Source organism: Protomyctophum bolini (genome assembly GCF_963924005.1).
Source record: "Protomyctophum bolini genome assembly, chromosome: 12".
NCBI classification, from domain to species: domain Eukaryota; kingdom Metazoa; phylum Chordata; class Actinopteri; order Myctophiformes; family Myctophidae; genus Protomyctophum; species Protomyctophum bolini.
The window spans coordinates 37,915,633-37,940,160 of record NC_137873.1 but is presented as its reverse complement, the minus strand read 5'-3'; the positions used below and the strand labels follow the sequence as shown (position 1 = coordinate 37,940,160).

At 42.2% G+C, this 24,528-nt stretch overlaps 1 protein-coding gene across 2 annotated transcripts in view; it reads left to right on the top strand.

The window, feature by feature from the left end:
* The window catches only part of kdm4ab (lysine (K)-specific demethylase 4A-b), a 33,940-nt gene extending 10,400 nt beyond the window's left edge, over positions 1-23,540 (top strand). Inside the window, exons 12-23 of one of the 2 annotated variants that reach the window (XM_080777395.1) lie at positions 493-615; positions 1,990-2,107; positions 2,465-2,640; positions 3,559-3,775; positions 5,970-6,049; positions 10,646-10,701; positions 14,647-14,755; positions 17,317-17,508; positions 20,790-20,963; positions 21,109-21,228; positions 22,460-22,552; positions 23,060-23,540. In XM_080777395.1, the coding sequence (XP_080633521.1) occupies positions 493-615; positions 1,990-2,107; positions 2,465-2,640; positions 3,559-3,775; positions 5,970-6,049; positions 10,646-10,701; positions 14,647-14,755; positions 17,317-17,508; positions 20,790-20,963; positions 21,109-21,228; positions 22,460-22,552; positions 23,060-23,197 (1,596 nt within the window). In that variant the 3' untranslated portion in view covers positions 23,198-23,540. The remainder of the gene's footprint in view (positions 1-492; positions 616-1,989; positions 2,108-2,464; positions 2,641-3,558; positions 3,776-5,969; positions 6,050-10,645; positions 10,702-14,646; positions 14,756-17,316; positions 17,509-20,789; positions 20,964-21,108; positions 21,229-22,459; positions 22,553-23,059) is intronic. The other variant, XM_080777396.1, reaches the window with a different exon arrangement.
* The last annotated feature ends 988 nt before the right edge of the window (positions 23,541-24,528 follow it).

Sequence of the window (24,528 nt, the reverse complement as noted above, 5' to 3'; positions counted from 1 at the left end):
TATATTCAAAAATGTAAGGCACATTTTCACGATTTTTCAAAAATAGCAGACCTACAAACTCGTAGCACGCCACTCGGTGGCGCGCTACGAGCTTGTAGATCTGCTATTTTTCAATAGCTAAATTATAACATAAATATGCATTTAAAACACCAAAAGGGGTTCCCGCCTGGCTAAAATGGGTTAAAATACATGCTAAAGAGGGAGATAAGCCACTATTCCAAAGTATTGGTATTTGCCGGTGAGGTGACTGTACTGTTGCATTCTTCAGCACAATGTTGGTATTCTAATCTCTGAGAGCGCTACTTGTAACTAACGGCTGCGGCGCTAACGCAACGCTTCTTGGTCATCCTGGTGGTGGTCCTCTCACTCTGCTGGTGCTGGAGAACAAACGCTGTCTTTTTGGTCTTATTTCTAATAGTTGACTAGTTGACTAATAGTTGACTAGGGTTGCTTTTTGTGGATAACATGGCTATCATGCTGTTCAAACCACAGACCAACCACTCGTGCCTTCGGGATGGTGACACTATTATCCTTCAGGACATCACCACCACTTCCACCGGAAAAACAAAGCAAAGCGACACCAAAGCGATCACTGCTCCCAGTCCCAAGCGTCACGTAAGTAGTGCTCGCCGCCAGTGACCACAAGTGATGCCCGCAAGGGACTAAAACGGACCTAAATCCTTTGCCAGAGAAGGGGGGTCTGCAGCAGCAAGCACAGTGCTCCCAGCATGCCTCGCTAGTGTGCAGATAGAGAGACCTCCAAAGTTAGGTCTTTGCAACCATAGATATAAATAGAATTTAGATGGCTCATTGACCTTTGCCTTGCAGTTCATTGGAGCGATGTCAACGCGAGGGCTGGGAAGCACGCTACGCCAATGCTGCCACTCGAGTGACAACCGCAGCGTGTCTTTTTCTGTACGCGGAAGCTTCTGTGAAGAACCAATAGTCTCACGTGGCCACCAGACTGTGGCCTCTTCTAGTTGTCTGGCTACACGATACTGCTGATACATACAACACATACAACAACAACGCCCCAGAGCCCAAGGAAGCGTCTAGCTTTCTATAAGCCAAATTCCAATACCCCCCAAAATCTCGGCCACTCGCTCACTCACACTCGGTAACTCCAGCATGGTGGTGTTACGGTGAAATTGGTGACCTGCTGACGTATGTAACAATCGTGTAGACATGATGGATGGATACCTTTATTATCCCACAGGGGAAAATAAGTCGCCCGGAGGCGGCACAGCAGTTAAGGTTACAACATACGAGTAAGGATAAAACGGATTAAAAGGAAAAGTACTGTAGTATGCAAAAGAAACGAGGCAGAAGGAAAAGCAAGGTGCATAAAGAAACAATAATGATAATAAAAGTATATATAAACAGGGCAAACGAGGATAAACAAAAACATATATACAGTCGATCATTGTGTAACAATAAAGTGTATTACGTCTCATAAGAAAACAAGACCAAAAAAATCAACTGTGCAAGGCCAAACGAAAAAAGTGACCATTGGTCAGTGCAAGAAAGCGTGGAAAAAAACAGCACAAGATACAATCAGAAATGTCTTAAGAGGTCAGAGTCATGAATTAAAAAAAAAGGGGGAAAAAATCCAGATTAAGCTTTGATTGACCTAGCGAAGCGGCCGTTGTGGTCTGACATCACATAATGTCAGTGTCCGAATGTAAATCGTTGAACTTTGCTTATTAGAGTTTGTTTATCACCTGTTCAACCTGGTGGTATTTAGGCCTCGTATTTAAGATCTCCACACATTGGTTGTGTGAAGTCCACAAGATGGTCACATATTTTGTCAAGACGTCGGGGGTCACCAATTTCCGGCAGTGATCCTGGAGTGATCCAAGTGTGAGTGAACGAAATTTGGGGTCGTTGGAATTTGGCCCATTTATGTCTATGTTTTGCCAAACGAGCACACGCTCCACTCTGCTGACAACTTTGATCTTTCCTCTTTGCTTATACCTCTCTGTCCACCAGGGGTCAGGGGAGCAGTCGTACTGCAAGTCACTGGCGGTGAATAAGCAACAGAAGGCGGCTCAGCTGTGCAAACTGTCTCGCAACCACCCGCTGCTCCGAGAGGTCACCAGTGACGAGGGTATGACCAGACAAAACGTTTATTATATTCATTCATAAATGAATCCCTGGTTTACTGACATGTACTGTGCATGTTGACTGTAATCTAACCCCCCCCACCACCACCTTCTATTTTTATCCTATTCAATTTATTATATCTGTATCCCCTTACCACTTTTAACCATTATTTTAAGCTTTAGCTGTTGAAAAATAGCAGGGGGTGGAGCTTGTAGGTCTGCTATTTTTGAAAAATCAAAGAACGACTGACATAGTAAACATAGCTTTTTCAGAAAACTGTCAGGATGTAGATTAGAAGACATTTTTAGAGTCTGATCTCAGGTCAAAAATGGTCTTAACGCTTTCATCTCCATCCTTCCAGACGTGACCGTGCCGGTGCAGAGTGGACGCAGGGAGAGGGAGGAGTGGGCCAAGTCCGTGGCTCGGCTGTGGCAGTGTCTGCCCTGCGACCCCCAGGCAGAGAAGGACTACAACACGCTCATGGGCCAGCAGGCCCCCTACTGCTCCATATGCCTGCTCTTCCACACCCATCACCAGGTCAGGCCTGTCCTCTTTGTCATCAATTAACATCTCTTTAATTAATTGGCCATCATGGTCCCATCGTCACTGTTTTTCGAACGAGAGGCATTTTTTAGAACGCTAATATTTCGGATTCTTCTTTTTTTGGGCCAAAACGAGCTCGATTTGCGGCTCATTTCTCTAAATGATATGATACTAGCTTACAAAAAGTATGTTTTGGGGGTGGATTAAATGACATTCGCGAGACATGTCACATAGAGGATTTTTTACTTCCATTGCCAGTCAAAGAGTTAACAACAGTTAACACCCTAAAAAGGACAGAGATTATTGATATCAAAACCGATCCACAGGCTGGGTGCGCGTCTGTTGCGCAACATTCGATGTTGTTTTCCGGTGCGACGTCATCGAAAATGTTCCCCACCATTTTTGCCGACGAGACCGAAAATCTTAAAACGTGAATAACCAATTCTAAGCAAAGATTATGTTTTAGACGGCCCATCGTGATCCCGTCGCTAGTCGCGTTAGAATTAATCATACCTCCCGTTGTTGTGGATCGCATCGAGAGTGTTTTGGCTGCATTTAGCTGCTACAGACAAAGATCCGGTCCGTCGCTAAAAGTGCTCCGTGTTTATAAATCGCTGGGCACATTTTATTAAAAATGGACGGATGGTGTTTGGCCGTGAACGGATGTATTATTATTTATTCAAACTAATTCCATGAAGCATGAGTTCAAGTCCGTTGCTCTCCCCATATATGGGGGACTAGGTTGGTGGAGGGTGTGTATAGAGCCCAGGATCACATTTAGATGATTGACACAGGGGTGAAAAATGGGTTACAAAATCGTGGGATAAAAAATATATTTAAAAAAAAACAAATTCCATGTGTGTATCGGTAACCAACCTTTCTCCCCCGTCTCTCCTTCTCCTTTAAAAACAGTCTGAGGGCTCCAGCGACGGCTCCTCCAACGTGGCGGTGGTGCGTCGCTCCGGCGGCAGACAGTGGTCCAAGCCGCTCATCCCAGAGATGTGCTTCAACAGCCACAGTGGCAAGGCCACCGAGAGCCAGGAGGGACAGCTCTCCAACCCGCGGCTCACGGACGAGGGCACCAGTCGGCTGGTCAGCTGTTCCCAGTGCTGTGTCCGCGTACATGCCAGTAAGGGAGAAGGAAAAAAAATTCAAGCTCTTTTTCAACCTGGAGACCATATTCTCAGGTTCAGGTTCTTTTGTCATATGTACAGATAGAGTATAAATACAATGATTTTTTTTTGTTTGTTTGTTCTGTCTTATAGGACAAAAACAAACAACTAATAGCGGGGGGGGGGGGGGGGGGCGGACTTGTAAGAAATCAGCAAGATTTGGCTCTTGGTGACTAGTTTCTGAATTTTGGTGTGGTGTTAGGTATGGGTATAAAGATTTCAAAAAGCTGTGCAAATGCGCTGGGAGCGCCCCCTAGTGGACAGAAAGAACACAAGCCCAAAAAGTGCAATACTACTGTCAAATACTACCATCTACAAATGTCTTCTAAATCGGGACCGTTTTCTGAAAAACCCTATGTTTCTATGTCGGTGGTGGATCTGCTATTTTTCAATAGCTAAATTATAACATAATGCTTAGTTAAAAACACCAAAAGAGGTTCCCGTCCTGAATGATACGAGTTTACAGATATGTCTCTTAGTCATGCGTCCCCCTGTCATATCCTGTTACCGTAATGGGCTATTATGCACACGGAATAAGTCTTCCTACTTCCTTCTCCAGGTGTTACCGATGATACTAATTAACACTTGTACTGCTTTAAATTAGACCAAATCAAACCACCGGCTGCCGGGATCGATCTATTACCTTGTTTAGAGCATAAGCCGGAAGTATTTGCAGCTTTGATTCACGGAAATCTGCGAGAAAATTGTCCCATTGGGTTGTTGTTGAAGAGAAAAACATGCTGCCATTACGATGCCAAACCAAAACGGCATGGACAGCCTGTTGTAGTCCAAACAAACCCATCGTTCACTTGCATTGAACTCATTTTCCCAGAAGCCCTAGCAGCCCAGAGAATGGCTTGATTTCCGGTTTGGCCTCGTCACCAGGTCCGCGACAAATCCGCTTTCTTTTTAATTATTAAAAAACGAAAACCAAAAAGAAAAAAAAAAACCCCGAACCAAATGGACCCTTAGGAGTCCATTTGGTTCCATTTGTACAGTTAACCCATTCTGAACGGGAACCCATTTTGGTGTTAGCACCATGTCGTGCTTTAGCAATTGAAAAATAGCAGGTCTTCAGTCACTATATCTGTTTAGGTTTAGAAGGTTGCCAACTTTTAACGGTCACAATGTTTTGGAAACATTTCGCCCCTGAGCTCCGTGTCTGTTTTCAACTCGACTGTAGCTCTCACCATATAATTTTTAATTCTAGTTTTCGGTTGGCCTCTATCCAACTCTTATTGTATTTTTCTGTTATTGCTTTAGACAGTCTTGTTTGTCTGCCATTGGTGAGACGCCTGAGCCTTTAGAAACGCCACATTCGATGTCATTGTTCATTGGTTTGCAAACGTGAACGGCTTCACTATTTACTTGTTTTGACAACACGGATGAAAACTCTGGATTTTTAGAATACAGTGTAAACATCATTCATTGTGCTGAATGTCTCTCACGGAAATCACTCCTTCTGTGAGTGCTATACTGTACCTGAGGACTATTCTACAAATGTCTTCTAAATCCTGACAGTTTTCTGAAAAACCCTCTGTTTCTATATCAGTGGTTCTCAAACATTTTCATGTGAATCACCCCCAAGATTATATGTAATTGGTCGCCACCCCCCATATGAAAATATGTTGTTTCAGGGACCTCCCCAGAAGCGAGTTAAAAACGTTAAAAACTCTGAAATAATATATATTCAGAGATTTGCACTACATTTTCACGATTTTTCAAAAATAGCAGACCTTCAAGCTCGTAGCGCGGCACTCTGTGCTTGTAGATCTGCTATTTTTCAATAGCTATTTTTCAATAGCTAAAGTATAACATAATGCAATAAAAACACCAAAAGGGGTTCCCCGGCCCCAAAATGTGTTCAGTCCTACCTGTCTGAAACGATTCATCAGCATTCCCTACAAAAGCAGCTTCAGCTTTGTTTCTAGGGGACTCCTGATGTTTTTTATTCAATAACGTTCCGATTCAATCTTAAAATTGTGCATCATCCTGTTTTTGCCGCCGTCCAAAAATACTGCAGTGTGACCAGACCAGTGACACACACACCACGACTATGAAACCCATACCCGGTTGACCTTCTGGAACGGATAAAAAAAAGGGAGTCGCGACGGTTGATGTTTATTTCTCCTCCTCCTCCTTCCCCCTCAGGTTGTTATGGCGTGTCTGCTGAGGAGGCGAACCTGGACGACTGGCTGTGTGCACGCTGTGAGGCCAACGCCATTACGAAGGTTAGTTCATATCAGAGCCTTAGATATTCTCCATGTGCAGACGGCGGCGGCCATCTTAACCATATAAGTTAGTTAATGGCAAAGGTGCTAACAAGGTGCAACTTCCCATTGGCAGCCCATTTCATCCAAACGGAAAAGTCCTATCTGATGATTGTATTTACACACAATGTCAAACTCACCAACCTTGCAGCTCTACGGAAAGCCTTGAATTATTATCTTTCTTTTTCTTATTGTTTTTATTGTCATTGCCGGGGTAGACAATACATTTTATACATGAAGCATCATTCAGTTCTCAGTACAAAATTGTCTCCCCAAGGTTGTATTTCTGCCTCCCACTTGGCTTTTATATACCAGAATTCTTTCTAGCAGAGTTTGATATAAGATAGAAATTACTTTGGTGAATGAACCATGCTTTTATATGTCCATAAAAAGAGATTCCAAACTCGAAGGGGTTCGAATTTTGTCCCAGTCATCATGTCTTTGTAAATAGTGTTAGTTGGAGGTATCTATAAAAAATCAGTTCTGGGCAGATTAAACTCGTTTCTGAGTTGTTCAAACTTTAACTGATTGGATGAAAAGAACTGGTGGACGAACCTCAGTCGCAGCAAACTCCACCCCTGGAACCCAGCATCTAGTCTTGAAGGCACAAAACCTCCCATGCACCCAATTGAAGACAGGCCTGATGATAGTTGAGGCAGTTTAAAATCTTTCTGGACTTCCTTCCATATTTTTGAATTATTCTCTTTCTATCCTCAAAGTGTTTGTTTCATAAAAATCCACCGTAGACATGTTATGAGCTACTTTGATTCTTTTTCTAAGTGCTGGAGTTTGGAAGTGCTCGTCAGATATCACTCAACTGTCCTGCGTACCACCTGTTTTGAATTTGCACATAATGCAGGACGTTGCTTTACTGAAAACGAGTGCTTCCAAACTGATTGCAACATGGCTGCGGTCTGCAAAAGGTCAATAGACAGAGTTACGCAAACTGCGTTCACTTCGTGGGGCTTCAGTCCAATGGCGGCTCTTCTACATAGACTTCTATTGAGAATGGGGACAACCAACTGGGACAAGTCCTGGACAAGTAGGCAGAAATGCATTGGACTCAGGCAACAGCCCAGCTTTAATGATCTTAAATCCCTTTTATTTTAGGTTGTTTTGTAGTAATGGTACAACATAAACATTAAAGAGACTTTAGTTGTTACTGTACAATACTTTAAAACAGTTGTCATGTTGCACACAAGCTTAAAATAGCTCTTGTTTGCACCGCCCTCGTTGATCTGGTCTCAGTTCAGGCTGCATGAACAGCGCTCCGAGCGCACGGTTTCCGCCCCCTCATTGTCGTAACTCTTCTATTAGATGGCTCTGGTTCATATGACAGATCCATGCTCTTCTGAACGAAACACTGGTCTTGGTCACCTCTGTACCGCGAAACCTCTTTATCATGAGACATTTGACATTGCAGTATATTTGGTAACAAACAAACAAAACACAAGGTTGGATTGCAAAATGCTACTTACTGACCTTGGAACATTACTGTGTGGGCGTTTATATAACGTCTTAACCCATTTAGTCCTGATTCTACAAATGCCTTCTAAATCCTGACAGTTTTCTGAAAATCCCTGTGTTTCTATGTCAGTGGTTCTCAAACATTTTCATGTCAATGACCCCCAGAATTATATGTAGCAAAGATTTGAAGCAAAGATTTGAGTTAAAAATGTTCGCTCTGAAAGAATAATATTCAAAGGTTTGCGCCACATTTTCACGATTTCTTTAAAAAGAAATAGCAGACCTAAGCTCGTAGCAAGGCACTCAGTGCCGCGCCACGAGCTTCTAGATCTGTTATTTTTCAATAGCTAAAGTATAACGTAATTCTGTAAAACACCAAAAGGGGTTCCTGCCCGCCCTGAATGGGTTAACGTTCTCAGCCTTGCTAGTATCGACGCACACTTTTCACAAGGTACACAAATCCTGCCACACTACTGCAGTGTTGGAATAGAAATGCTCTTAATTGATTCTGCAGAAGGACTAGTGTGCAATTACGAATGTTGACTTGACTTGGAAGATAAAGAGTCTTGGAATTTAATTTTGTTGTTAGCCGAAGTGGATAATCTTTTTTCCATTATTTTTATTTTCTCAAATCTGACTGCATTGTCGATACATGGCGGTCGCTCCATCCATGGCAAACAAAATGTGCTTTGTCTCAGGTGTCGGTAACTAACCTGTGGGACATGCACACACATGTTCACAGCCAATACATCTGCAACAGAAACCACAGCAGTAGTTCTCACATGCTAAATCCAAGCATGTTAGATTTATAGTTATTCTGGAATATGTTCTGAGAGGGCAGTGTTTCATTTCATGGGCGGGAAACCCTTTTTGGTGTTTTAAGCATTATGTTCTATAGCTGTTGAAAAATAGCAGATCTACACGATTTAAAAAAAAATAGCAGATCTACAAGCTCATAGCGCAGCACCAAGTGCAGCGCTATGAGCTTGTAGATCTGCAATTTTTTTTAAATCGTGAAAATGTGTCGCAAATCTTTGAATATATATATATATATATATATATATATATTCTTTCAGAACGAACGTTTTTGAACTCAAATCTTTGCTTCTAAGGAGGTCCCTGGAACAACATATTTTCAGATGGGGTCGGCGGGCCAAATACAGATAATTCTGGGGGTCCATGAAAAAGGTTGAGCACCACTAATATAGGTTTTTCAGAAAACGATTTTTTTAAATTCAGACGCCTTTTTAGTTTTAGTTTTAGTTTTTTAATCAACCTCAGTCCAAAATGGGTTAGAATGAAAGCTCATTTTGGCACCAACACTTCCTCCCTCCTCCACCAGAGGGCAGTGCTGCCCTGAGCAATGAAGCATACCTTTGAGTGTTATTTCTGTCAGGCATATCATGTTCTTCTTCTCTATTTTTAGGGTTTAGGCCCTGATTTAGACTTGCTTGCTGATCTACAAGCTCACTCCTCTTGCTGCTGCAACACTTTGTGAGTCTGTAGATCGGCTAGCCTACATTGAACACCCACGCGCAACTAAGTATGACTCGGGCTTTTGATATGCATTCTCTTCCCATTTTGATGAGTCACAAAATGGTTTTACCCAGTTTGAGGCTTGTTAAAGTGCTCCCCGCAGAGAATGTGCTGAGACGGTCTCTAAGGCAGTGAGTGGTTCCCAAAGTGGGGTCTGGGGACCCCCAGGGGTCCTTGAGGGAGTTCCAGGGGGTCCCCCCAGCTAAATGATAGTTTGTAACCAAATGTGTTGTTAAATTAACATTGATTTTACAATATAAATTGGGGGGTCCCAGAGATGGAATTATAAATGTGGGACCGTATGGCTATACTATAATTCAAGGTCAAACCTGGGGGTCCTCGAAATGAAAATGGTTGAAAATCACCACTAGAGCCCTAAAACAATCTTCTCTTATGGAGGGGGTCCCTGGCATATCTTTTCAAATGGGGGTCCACGGGCTAATTACTGTCCATTTAGGGGTCCTTGACCGGTTGGGGAACCACTGGCAACAGAGAGCGTGCCGTGGACGGCCTCTAAAAGGATTGCCCCGAACTAACTATTGTCATTGAGAACACTTTTCTGGGGCGCTCGATCATTAATGGGAGGTTATGGGAGGTCCACCAGGCTATCGTCCAAGAACATTCAAGTGTTATCTTATGTACACACTGGTGGTGGTGGTGCCGCGTTGCATCAGAGTGAAAGCTATTGGTTAACCTCCTCTTTGCTTGACTTCGACAGAGCCAAGCCCAAGTTTTATTCGAATGTGTTCTGAATCAGAAGAAGATCCATGCAATGGAGCAAGTAAAACGGACGTGGGGTGGTGCAGCAGCGCTACATTCTTGTCTGTGACACATTAAGCTAGTTGGACTGTGTCGGTTTGTTGCTGTGCCGGGTTATTGTTTGTGTCAAAGATGTATGTCTCTTCAGACATGGCTTAACCCATTTTGACCTGAGGACGATTCTAGAAACAGTTTTCTGAAAATGTTTCTATATCAGAACCACTAGAGGTTTTTTTTAAACCTGGCCACCGACCCCCCCCACCCCCCCCATCTGAAAACATGTTGTTCCGTTCTCTGAAAGAATATATATTCATACATGTATAACATACGGTAACGCTTAAAACACCATAAGCGGTTCCCTTCCCGTCCAGCTGCATTTGCTGAGCCTTATCGGTCATTCAGTTATAAACGACACCCAACAGGCTACACTTTTTCTTCCCCCCCCACCATCTAAACAGAGTTTAGCTACATATATATATATATATACCCAATGAACAAAGTCAGGTAAGGGCCCCACATGCATATCGAAATGGACTGTCGCCGATTTTTAAAGTACACTCGTAGACTGGATCGACAAAGGTGGAGGACGGCTGTCTGCCATTAAGCTAAGCTTTATAGCGTTCCATAATGACGACAATATTATTGGCATGTTCAGATTGGAACGATTCTTTTACACCCTGTTAAAATGTACACTGAACATTTGTCTGGTGTAAATATTGGACTCGAGTCTTGATGCTGTTTTCTTCCCCACTCTCTCTCTCTCTCTCTCGCTCTCTCTCTCTCTCTCTCTCTCAGGACTGCTGTCTGTGTTCCCTGAGAGGTGGTGCACTGCACAGAGCCAACAATGACAAGTAGGTGGTGTAACGGTTTCCTCACACCCAGAGTGACACACCTGTGGCAACTATGTCCTGAGTAGTGAGATTGCCAGGTGTCAATCATCGTTACCTGGTGTGATGGCCTGTTAATTATTCAATCAAGAGTCACTTGTGACTCTGGCCGTCACAGTATAGTGCCAGTAGATGGTGCAGTCGATCTCCACCCTTTTCTTTTATATAATAACATGGAGACGCTCGGTGGGTGTGGACTATATGGTCTTCATTGCGTCGTCCCTTGATCTAATCTTCCTCCTTCTCATTACTGGAGTGCTTCATTGGCACAGTTGTGTAAACTCACCCGTGGAGTCCAAGCTAAAGTTGCCAGGAAGACTTTCAGACTATTTCTAAGGTTTGTCTTGTTAAAACCCACAAATGGCCCTCCATTGGCCTGTCACAATTATTATTACATAATTGTCTAAATCGCAAATTGGTTGAGATCATCTCGATACATGTTTTTTGCATAATCTTTAAAGGACTTTTCAGAAAAACACCACCATTTTTTTCCTACTCAGTCTGTGTCTCATAGGAGGGCTTTGGGCAGTTCGGACACCCGTCCACCAGTGACATCATCATTAGGCAGATTTTCTTTTAAACAAGATTTGTTTTAAAATATATTTAGATTTTTGTTATCGCGAGAACGATGGCTTCAACTTTTGCATTGCAACTTTTCAGGAAAAGAAAGCCTGCCGTTTCTATTAGCTTGGATTCACCATCGATGATGTCACTGGTGGACGGGTTTCTGAACTGCCCACAGTCCTCCTATGAGACACAGACTGAGTAGGAAAGAATTGTGGTATTTTATTTATCATGAACATTAGTTAGGACCAATTATAGGAAGAGAAGTTGAATAGTGGTCCTTTAACAATGTTGGAACAACATAGCGGAGATGGCAGGATTGGCTATTTTCATTTTTTCCCCTTGATTCATTCTATAAAATGTCTTCTAAATCTATGTCGGTGGTCCTCAAACTATTTAGAGTATTTGGCCGCCGACCCCCCCCCCCCATTTGAAAATATGATGTTCTAGGTAACCCCCGGAAGCAAAGACATGAGTTAAAAACGTTCGCTCTGAAATAATATATAGTCAAAGATTTGCGCCTTTTTCTAAAGATTTTAGAAAATGAAACGAGCTTAGAGGCCGATTGGAAAGTTTTCCTTGACTGCATGGACTCGATCCATGAAGCACAACACAATGGACTGATATATTCGCATGGTAAGAGACACTTTTCTATAGATATGATCACTGAAACGTATCATGATATACATTCATTCATCAATGATGTTTATAGAAGAATTCCAAGTAGCCTACCGACAGACACCACTTTGCCAAACGATGGCTCCGTGCCAAGTTCCAACTGTCTCTAAACTACTTGGAATTCACTACAGTGTGTTCTATAAACATTATTGATGACTTAATGGCTGTTGGTTTTTCATATTACGTTAAGTTTAATTGATCATATCTATATAGTGTCTCTACCAGGCGAGTAAACACAATGTTTTGTAACATGGAGGGAGAGGGAGATTGATGTCCTATTTCAGTGGTGGTTATGCTTGTGCAACTTCACGCATGCAATAAAGAGATAAGGATACTCTTGACTGTAAACCACTTTAACCCCAGGGTCCCCAGCATAAACCAAAAATCTACAAACTCACAACGCCTTGCAACTTCCGCTTTTTATTGAAAAATGCGGAAGATACAGGTACTTTTGAAGGCTCATACATAGTCTGGCTTTTCGGTGGTTAGGTGACCACCGAACTACAACATGCCGTCACGAGCCACGGTGAAGAGCAAACCACCGCCACCGCTCCAGCCCTTCTCTCTGTTTTTACTCACCACCGCTCGGCGCTCATTGTTATTTCGCGGTGGTCAGCTCACCACCGAAAATCTTTTTTCGGTGGCGGTGGTTTGCTCTTCACCGCGGCTCGTGACGTCATGTTGTAGTTCGGTGGTCACCTAACCACCGAAAATCCAGACTTACGTATGAGCCTTTACCCACCCGAGGAGGATTGTCCGGGGCTCTGGGGCGAGCACTTTATATTTGAAATCTGAACATGTATGTAGACGTTAACGTTCCAAAAGTTCCGCCATGACAGACGAGCGCCATGTAAACTATGGCTAAATCGTCTCGTATACGTAATAATAAGTCGACTTTCCGAGTGTTCCAGATGTCCTTCTGATGGATTTTTCTTGACATATACTGGATTTGGGTTTGGCACTGCTGATTTGAAACCATTGCTGATGCACAACCTCTTTTTCTCATTTACCCAAATTATAACATAATGATTAAAACACCAACAGGGGTCCCCCCCCCCCCCCATTTTTTTTACTTGTTTTATTTCCCTAATAAAATAGTTTTGTTTCTGGTTTGTAAAGCGCCTTGTGAGTATTTAGAAAAGAAAATAATATATTATTTATCTTATCTGCCCTGTGCAACTTTCATTTACAAATCCAAAAAGGCAAAACATAACATTGTAGTTTCTATTCATATATTCCAATGTTTAATGTCGCAAAATCGCATGCAAATTAACACACACATTCATCACAGTTATTAGTACTGACAAATTAATCGTCAAGTCAAATTCCATGATCGTGACAGCCCTAAGAACTCTCTATCACACATTCATACACTTACTGTAGCACAGTCCTGTTCCAGTGCTACCGTTCACTGTCAGAACAAACCCCCTCAGGCTAAAAGTGTGTTGTTGTTTTTTCTTTACATGCTTGCTCTTACATAGATTTACTAAGTACCCACCCACAGGGCAGAGGCCTCACTCTCCTCTTACGTAGATTTACTACGTACCCACCCACAGGGCAGAGGCCTCACTCTCCTCTTACGTAGATTTACTAAGTACCCACCCACAGGGCAGAGGCCTCACTCTCCTCTTACGTAGATTTACTACGTACCCACCCACAGGGCAGAGGCCTCACTCTCCTCTTACGTAGATTTACTAAGTACCCACCCACAGGGCAGAGGCCTCACTCTCCTCTTACGTAGATTTACTACGTACCCACCCACAGGGCAGAGGCCTCACTCTCCTCTTACGTAGATTTACTAAGTACCCACCCACAGGGCAGAGGCCTCACTCTCCTCTTACGTAGATTTACTAAGTACCCACCCACAGGGCAGAGGCCTCACTCTCCTCTTACGTAGATTTACTACGTATACCCACCCACAGGGCAGAGGCCTCACTCTCCTCGGTGCATGTGCGGTGAAATACGCTGAAACGAATGTCAGTCCAAAAATGACAGGAAATGCCGCTAAAAGTAAGCCACCCGTCTCGAGCTAATGGCGTAGCCATAAACTTTGCAGCGACCCATTGGTCTATCCACGGTCGAGTTTCCCCAAATGCCGTTTTTTTTTTTTTTTGATTACTTTGAGTCAATCACATGTACAATTCCTTGTAACAAATACTTTTCTTTTCACATTTGTTTCTCACATGTTTCATGTTGTTAGCTGACTTTGACCCTTTTATTATTATTATAATTTTTTTGTGCATACATACAGACAGCTATATCCCTTCACCTATTTCAACACAAGAAAAACAAAGAAATGAAAAAGAAAAAAGAAGAGGATAGGCCCACTAAAAACTTCTATTTCATTAATTTATCTGTCGACCTATAGGGCTAAGGTACACCTTTTAAATGCTGTTTGATATCCAGATCATCCTGTGTTCTCCAACGTAAAGGCAGTGAACTATTGACATTTTACAGCATTTGTTCAGGGGGCAAAGGTTGAAGGAAAATCAAAGAAGCTTGAGTGAGTTCTGAGACATTTTTGTGCCAATAGTTTGTAGGTTGAGGTTTTGATCTTTGATCAAGTTGTATCTGCAATTCTTGTGCAGACTAAACAACTGAGCCGTTTTTTTAAGAAACATAATGTCCTTGGAACGTTTGTGTTTCCTGTGGTGTGTGTGTGTGTAGGTGGGTCCACGTGCTGTGCGCCATCACCATACTGGAGGCTCGCTTCGTCGACATCACCGACCGCACTCCAATCGACCTCAGCGCCATCCCTCTGTCCAGGTTCAGACTGGTAAGATAAGACATCCATCAGGATGGTCTTTTTCTGCCATGCATTTTCTTTTAGTAGCTCTGCTGAGAAGAGGAGGGAGGCAGGTCAGGCATTTATTTTTTTTACTGTTTTTATTAGGCATTTTTTGTATGACAGTTTCAGGATAACAGGCAATGTAAATGTTCCACATACAATACATAATAAAAATGACATAAGTGTGATAAACATGAAAAAACAAAAAACAGTTAAACAATGACAAGTGTGAACAGACAAACAAAACAGACAACAGGACAGACACTCTCGCTCTCAAACTTCCAACATGTTGTTGTAAATCAAATTAATTACAGACATTATTTTTTACAGGTCAGGCATTTCTTAACCCAATTAGACCCGAGGAAGATTCTACAAATGTCTTCTAAATCCTGACCAGTTTTCTGAAAAACCCATCTTTCTATATCGGTGATTCTCAAACCTTTTCATGTCAAGGACCCCCAGAATTATCTGTATTTGGCCGCCGACCACCATCTCAAAATATGTTGTTCCAGGAGCAAATATTTGAGTTAAAAACGTTCGCTCTGAAAGAATATATATATATATATATATATATTCAAAGATTTGCACCACATTTTCACAATTTTTCAAAAATAGCAGACCTACAAGCTCGTAGCACGGCACTCGGACGGGACCGCCTATTGGTGTTGTGAGCATCATGTTATACTTTAGCTATTGAAAAATAGCAGATCTACAAGCTCATAGCTTGTAGATCTACGAGCTTGTAGATCTGCTATTTTTTGAAAAGTCGTGAAAATGTGGCACAAATCTTTGAATATATATATATATATATATATATATATATATATATATATATATATATATATTCTTTCAGAGAGCCTTTCACTGGGGGGTGTTAGTTAAAACGGTAGGAGTAGGACGGAAGGTAGTACTTCCTGCCGGTTGGGGCTCCTCTCTAGCAGATGAGCCACATTTTGGTACAGTTGCAACACAGAAATGTGTGGCGAGTATTCATTGGCATAACGGCTAATTTGGGTATCTAAAAAGGTGACTTGGTATCGGATTGTTTCAACACATTTTGTGCCCAAAGCGTCCACAGGCGTCCTATAGGAATTACCGCATGTAGTGCCCAGGACTTCTGTGGACGTCTTGTTTTAATTTAATTTTTTTATTAATGTCTAAAAGTGGGTCTAAAAGTGGGCACCCTGGGTCGCCATTTTGAAAGAATGAATGTGCTCATAATGTGTTGACATGGTTCATCATGATGACTTTATATATATGTGTGTGTGTGTGTGTGTGTGTGTGTGTGTGTGTGTGTGTGTGTGTGTGTGTGTGTGTGTGTGTGTGTGTGTGTGTGTGGCGCCTGTTAGTAGTAGTACATGCTGGGTTTTTGCTTCCCATTTCGGCTCACACCACTTCCATTGTAAGTGTTGCGTAGCCCCAAAGCACAGGGTTAGCACTATAACCGTACACTTCAACCGTGTAGAAATAGAAACTCTAAATTGTCAGACACATATATCACACCACACGTCTACAGTATGCGTGTTCCCTACAAAGGTTTTTACTGTATTCACTAGTAGCAGCATATTTTCCCTCTCCTCACATAATGAGTCAGGAGGCTATATTAAGACTTCACAGTCACTCCGGTTCGACCTTGTTGTCGCCATTGTTCTAGACGTGGAAGCTCTTGATCTCGTGTTTTTCCTGAATGAATCGTTTCAAATGGGATATGATTTAGGAAATTGTGCCACCGTTGAAAGCAACTTGTGTTGATTTCCTCTTACCACCTTCTCACATCCTTGGTTCTTAATTCCCATGACATTTAAAGACGTAGGGAAACGGAACAATGTTTTTTTCACACTTCTAGACCATATCCGTGGTCTTCACAGGGGCATATACCTACTGTAACGATCGATGCCAAAACAATGGGAAAAGTTCCATCTTTGTGTACGTCCATAAAAATCTAATTTTACTCGACTTCCTTTGAACAAAAACGGGATGACGCGTCGAGTCCTGCATGAATAAAAAAAAGATTAATCTTGATTTCAGTCACCTGGGCTGATTCCCATCGTTGCACGGTCCTCCAACACAGCTGGTTTTGATTACAGAACTACTCACGTTTTTAATCTCATTCATGATGACATCCAGACAGTGTACTGTATGTGTACGTACTCATTTTAAACTTAATCATCACGCTAAAATATGTATTTGAAAAGCGCCCAGGATTACATTAGATAATTGTCACTGGGTGAAAAAAAAAATGGGTTACAAAATCGTGGGGTTAAAATTATAAGGGATAAAAAGAAAAACACACATGCATGTAGCGGAGCTACTACGTCCCATACCCTGAAGGGATGCGACGTTCTGATTTGGTTAAAAAAAACACACAGCTTTTCGGTGCTTCGGAGTGAAACTTCCAAAATAAAATGTGCCAAAAAGCCAGTCTTTAACAACCTGTCGCATGCTGCCATCATTCCTCGCACAACCAACCTCCACGCTTCTTCTTTTTGTTTCCCTTCCCTTGACCCTTTCTCACCTCTCCTCTCCTCTTTGTTTGTCTCCTCTGGTAGAAGTGTTCGTACTGCCGGAAGCGCATGACGAGAGAGGTGACGGGCTGCTGCGTCCAGTGCTCCCACGGCCGCTGCTCCACGGCCTTCCACCCCACCTGCGCCCAGGCGGCCGGTGTCCTCATGTACCCCGACGACTGGCCCTTCATCGTCTTCATCACCTGCCACAGACACAGAACACAAGCCATACCCGAGGTACTACTGTCTGCTACTCACCATTTCTCTCTTTTCACAAAAAACCTGGTATACCATCTGCAATTATATTATTATTATTATGCCAGACGGTTTCTCAACCTTTTTCAGGGACCGGGACCTCCCGAAGAAAAAATTATCACGCCGTTGTTGTGTGAGCTTGTAGATCGGCTATTTTCAGGCATTAGTAATACAGGCATAAGCAAATAATGATTGCCATTGTGGTTTCGGAATTTGATTTTTCTTTAAATATATTTTAGGATTTCCTAAATCAAAGGTGTAGTGAAATGAAAAATACGTTTTTCACACTTTTAGAGCATATCCGTGGTCATCATTGGGTGCAAAAAAGGGGGAAAATTCACATTTCTTATATTTTTTTATATCAAACGTCCATAAAATAAAAATGTAATTACTTCCTTAAAGGGGGTGTCAGTGATTTCAGTCAAAAACCCTTAGGTTTCGTTTTTGCCTTGGGACACAAGCTTTCATCCAATCAGGATAGAGAACAAAAACGAAACCTAAGGTTTTTTGACCCCCAGGGGTTAACTGGGGACAGGGAGGAACTCCTTATATGGTCAGCACACTCTATAGTAGAGAGGATTATCACAACAAAACAAAAAAATAAGTGATATTTGAATTAAGTGTAATCACTGACTCTACCTTTAAAAGGAAAACGTGCTGTGTGGTGACGTGTAGAGATACACGTCAATAAAAGCCAATAAAAATGAAGCTTGCCCGTTTGGCTCCCATTGCTCCACGTCTGTCCAAACACAGCTGGTTTTTATTATAAACTACTTTAATCTCATTCAAGATGACGTTTTCTTGTTTTAAACTTAATCATCACGCTAGAACATGTGTATAGGCATTAGGCATGTAACGATATATCGATATTATTATTATCCCGACGATATGTATTGATTTTCAAAGAAAAGAAAAACCTATTTTGTATTTGACCCCCATCTGAAAATGTTATTCCAGGAACCCCCTCAGAAGCAAAGATTTGAGTCGAAACGTTCGCTCTGAAAGAATATATATTCAAAGATTTGCGCCACATTTTCACGATTTTTCTAAAATGGCAGACCTACAAGCTCATAGCGCGGCACCCGGTGCTGCGCTATGAGCTTGTAGATCTGCTATTTTTCAATAGCTAAAGTATAACATGATGCTTAGAACACCAAAAAGGGGGTTCCCGCCCCAAAATGGGTTAAGCAAGCAAGTGCTGGGTCCAATTAGCCATGCAGAGATCCGTTCCCATCTACTCCGTTGCCTATCTTGGACCCCGGCCATTGATTTAGTCAGTATACCAGACGAGAATGGTAAAGGCTGCAAAGCTATTTAGCTCCAATGCGCCGCAGGGGTTCTCTTGACTTTTGTGCATGTTCGTGCTGCTTTAATTCACTAATTGGCGGAGACGGAAAGCAGTTTGTTGCCATCGGGAGACACGCAAAAGACAACTGATGTGCATCTGTAAATGTCAGTGAATGTTCCCGTTTGCACTGAGATTGCTTGTAGTGCGGCGGCTGTGATGTTTACTTTCATGTTTTGTTTTCATTGCTAGAAAGATTGCTGCACTGTCTTTGTAGCGTTGATACTATAAATTGCTGAAGAACTAAAAAAAACAAGTACAGTTAACGACCCATTTTGACCGGAGGTCAATCTGACCAAATGTGGTATTTGGTCAATCTGACCAAATACAATATTATTTATCTTTTAATGATTCTCGGTGATGTAACAAACATATTTTCAGATGGTGGGTCGACGGCCAATTACATATATTTTTGGGGTTCCTTGATTTGAAATGGTTTGAGAATCCCTGACATAGAAACATGGGTTTTTCAGAAAACTGTCAGAATTTTTTGAAGACATTTGTAGAATCGTTCCCAGGTCAAAATGGGATAATAGAAGTAGATAATGGATTCAGGCATTGTAGACGTACTCCTAGGCAGGCAAAGCACTAGCTGAGGCAAGGAGGGACATCGGAGGCCGATTTATTTTTAACCCTAATTCTGACCTGAGATTCTGACCTACAAGCTCGTAGCGCGCCACTCTGTGGCGCGCTACGAGCTTGTAGATCTGCTATTTTTCAATAGCCAAAGCACGACATGATGCTAACACCAAAATGGCACAAAAAAAGCAGAAATACCTGAAATGATTTCTTGGCCAGCAATAGGTTTCAAGTTATTCCTTTGGGTGTGTGTTGGAACTTGTCTGAGTCTGCGCAGAATAATGGCAATGCCCACTGGAATGATTTCAACACACATTTCTTGTTCATAACCTTAGCTTCAGGTAAGGTTGGCACGCGTCGATGGTAGGGCTGTAATGATATAGTAAAAAATAAGATTTTTTTAACCCATTTAGACCTGAGCTCGATTCCACAACATGTCTAACCCATTCTGACCTGAGATCAGATTCATACGAGGTTTCCACCGGACACACACGGGTCTGATGAACCCATTCTGACCTGAGATCAGATTCTAAAAAATGTCAGTCGTTCTTCGATTTTTCAAAAATAGCAGACCTACAAGCTCGTAGCGCGCCACTCGGTGGCGCGCTATGAGCTTGTAGATCTGCTATTTTTCAATAGCTAAAGCACGACATGATGCTAAACACCAAAACAGGTTCCCGTTCAGAATGGGCTAATAAATCATGAAAAATTTCTGAAAAGTCTATGTTTCTATGTCAGTGGTGCTCAAACATATTTCATGTCAAGGACGCCAAAAATGTTATATAATTGGCTGCGGACCCCCATCTGAAAATATGATGTTCCAGGGACCCCCTCCAGAAGCAAAGATGAAAAGAATATGAAAGAATATATATTCAAAGATTTGCACCACATTTTCAAGATTTTTCAAAAATGGCAATTGCAAGCTGGTAGCGCGGCACTCTGTGCCGCTCTATGAGCTTGTAGATCTGCTATTTTTCAATAGCTAAAAGCATAACATAATGCTTAAAACACCAAAATGGGTTAATTTCAAGAATCGGAAGTATTAAATGTGAACGGCAACATTGACTTTGTATCGTATCGTTTTGCAATGCAAATAATCGATTGTATCGATACTAAGTACTTCTGCATTGTTTTCGATGACCTCCCACTGTTGCGCTACATCGAGTGGCGCGCAACAGGTGCTCCCACAGGGCTGTGGAGCGATGCAGATCGGGTTTTGATATCGATAACCTTCTCTTTTTTAATCAATCTTCGTCCTGGGTGTTATTAAAAAGGACGGTGAACTTCGTCCTGGACGACCAGGGTGTTGATGAGCTTCTTGTTTTGGTTTTTACTCCAGCGTGACAGAGCCTCCATGGAGCTGAAGCTGGCGCTGGGCCAAAAGGTGATCTGTAAATACAAGAATGGCCGCTACTACCACAGTGACATCACGGCGCTGACCATGCAGACCTTCTACGAGGTGGGGTTCGACGACGGCTCCTACAGTGACAACCTCCTCCCGGAAGACATTCAGGTATAGCGCGCTGCCTTGCAAACGCTTCTAAGCAATCGTTTTCCCATCTTATTGCATGCAGGACAGGAACCCCCTTTTTGGTGGTTTTTAAGCATTATGTTCTATAGTATTCATCTGTATACTGGCTGTTGTTTGTTTTTTGCAGAATCGTGACTGTGTTCGGCTCGGCCCTCCGTCCGCCGGTGACGTGGTCCAGGTGCGATGGACGGACGGGCTGATCTACGGGGGCAAGTTTGTAGCGGCTCACTCCATTCCAATGTTTCAGGTAATGTGACCTTCCCCCTCCAACACACCAGGGTTGTTTTCGACCCATTCTGACCCGAGATCAGATTCTATAAAAATGTCTTCTACATCCTGACAGTTTTCTGAAAAAGCTTATGTTTCTATTGTCTAGTCGTTCTTCGATTTAAAAAAAAATAGCAGAACTACAAGCTCGTAGCGCGCCACCGAGTGGCGCGCTATGAGCTTGTAGATCTGCTATTTTTCGATAGCTAAAGCATGACATGATGCCAACACCAAAACTACCTTTTTCCAGTGATGAACACTAAAAGGAAACAACATGAAAACTAAGCCATGATGACTAAGACTACGTAAATATGCTGAAGATTTCGTCAACAAATATAAAAACTAGTGCTGGGAGATTAATTGGCAAACACCATCGGTATCGGCCGATTCTAGTTGTTTTTAGATTAATTGTCATCGGTTCGATTGATTAATCGGTCCGATTTATCTTTACTGATAAACGAGCCCAAAGTAACGGCTTGGAACAGATCTACAAGCTCACAATATTAAATATAAAGGTATTAAAGTTAAATGTGACTTGCCTACGGATGCAGTGCAGACACCCTGTTGCATGTATTTATCAGAATGGACAAAATTATTATAATTTAATACAGAATGAGATCATATCAACATCGGTAATATCGGTTATCGATGCCACAACGGCAATTAATTCTATCGGATATCGATATGGGGCAAAATGTCTCATCGGCACATCCCTAATAAAAACTAGACTAAAATGTTAGGAAGGGACTAGTGGACAAGAGATCCAGTATATAAGTCATTTTACACTTGGTTTGCATGCTGAAAATAGCAGATCTACAAGCCCACCACAACGCATCTCCCTGCGACGCGTTGTGGGCTTGTAGATCTGCTAGTGAAAAAAAAGCAGTCATTACGACGGCATCACACACATTTTATTTGACTAAATCAACTGTAGATTTAGTCGACTAAAATCTTATGACATTTAGTCGGCTAAAACTAGACGAACACTAAAACATTCCGGGTGACCAAAATGTGACTAAATGAAAACTATTGAAGCGTCTAATGACTAAAAAAACTAAACTCAATTGCTGCCAAAAACAACACAACCACACACACACACACACCACACAGACCGGGGGGAAAAAAGGAAACGGAAAGTGCACAGTCAGCAACATTTCCTCTTTATCTCCTCATCTATGCTAAGTTTTGGTCGTGTGCGTTATCTTTATCAGGTGGAGTTTGAGGACGGATCAGCAATCTCGGTGAAGAGAGAAGATATCTACACTCTCGAGGAGGACCTGCCCAAACGAGTCAAGTCACGAATGGTAAGACTTCAGAAACAAACCGCACGCCGATATCGTATCAGCATTTTGCAATGTGTTAAATTCTCCCATTGCTAAGCCAGAGACTGCCTGGTTGACATTCTTTTATCAGTATCGTCTCAAAAGAGATTGGCTGCTATACAAGTCTTATCGGCTGTCTTTTCCAGCATAACTCATAACTTTAGAGCCCATTTATACTTCCAGGGTCCAGTTTTCCTCCATTTTTAGTGGAATCAACGGAAAGGATTTTACTGCATATTCTGGATAATTTTGTTATAAATTATGACAATATGATCCAAAACATGCAATGAGCTTATTGATACCCGGTACTCAATCAAATGTGTTATCGAGTTTCTTCGGGGTAACTTATTTCGAGCTCCGTCCCTAGAGAGCATAGGCAACAATGTATCGAAGCCCAAGCAGTCGGCACACTTAACTCTTGTGTGTGTGACTGTGTGACTGTGTGACTGTGTGACTGTCTGACTGTCTGCCTGCTTCCTGCTTCCTCAGTCTGTGGCATCGAACATGCGCTTCGAGCTCTTCAGCCAAAAGGACGTGAAGCAGAGCTCAAAGCGGCAACGCGTCATCAACTCCAAATACAGAGAGGACTTCATTGAGCCCATCATCTACAGAACCATCATGGAGTAATGGCTGTTCCTCCATCCCTCCCTCCCCGGAACCTTCCGGAAACCAAGAGGAACGAAGGCCCTTCCTTCGCCCGGCGGCTTTCATACTAGCCTAGTAGCCAAAAAGTGAAACCCGGACATGTTGAGTACACCAACGTTTTTATGTTCTAAATGTTTAGTATGGGTCCCCATCATGTAGAAACTGCCGGATGCTAAGTTGCATTATGTTGAGCAATTTTCATAATTGGCCATAATATGGGACCATACAATTAACAACCTATAGAAGGCAAAATATGCTTTATCTAGCATGTGACGTGTCAAACTAGGGGGTTTTCATGATGCTGAATCCAGTTTTTTTTGCAAAACTAATGCCTGGAATGGATTCGGCCTCATGAAAACCCCCTAGTTTTACACGTCCCATGCTAGATAAAGCATGATGAAATTTTGAATATTTTTCCTTCTATAGGTTGTAATTGGTATGGTCACATATTATGCCAATTATTAAAATTGCTCAACATATGCAAGTTAGCATCCGGCAGTTTCTACATGCTGGGGGATCCATACTAAACATTTAGAACATAAAACCTTGGTGTACTCAACATGTCCGGGTTCACAATGGGGCTCTATGGGCTGGCTACTAGACTATAACCTCTTTGGGCTTTATTATAAAACCACGGCTGGGACTTTTGAACTGACTTTATTTAGTCTGCGTTTAATTAATTGCACCAAATGAACCCTTTCTCCCGGTCTTTCTCCTATGCTGTTATCCTATACCCAACCTCCCCTCCCTCCCACTCAGCTGGGACGGAAGAACCCTGCTAGTTGGGGCAAGAGGGTTTAAGTTTAGTTGTTTGTTTTTGTTTGTTTTTTTGGTTTGTTGGTTTTTTTGCCACTTTATTCAATGTCCAGTTGATGTCATGCAGATAATTATGATCCAAACCGCTGTTGATTCGTTGGCATACAAACCGTGTTGATTCGTTGGCATACAAACCGTGTTAACCTACCAATACCTTTAGAAAGTCTAGTGTTCAGTAAGCCATCCAATCAGAATCCCATGTTTTTTTTTTTCTAGGAATCTGCTCCAATCATCACAAGGCTAGTATGAACGGGTGTATGTATGGGGTTAATCCTACTGGTGGTGGGGGGGGAAAAGAACGCTATTGCAATATTTGTATCAAAGTTGGTCGATTTATTAGCCATATATTTCAATATTCAATTAAATCCATCAAGAATCATGAACAGAACACATTAAGATCTTAATCTACGACGTGAACCCTAGAATCCCTGTTCTGGGGGGCAAACAATCTGCCAGCTCTCAGACCGTAAACATTATGTACTTGTAGATCGGCTATT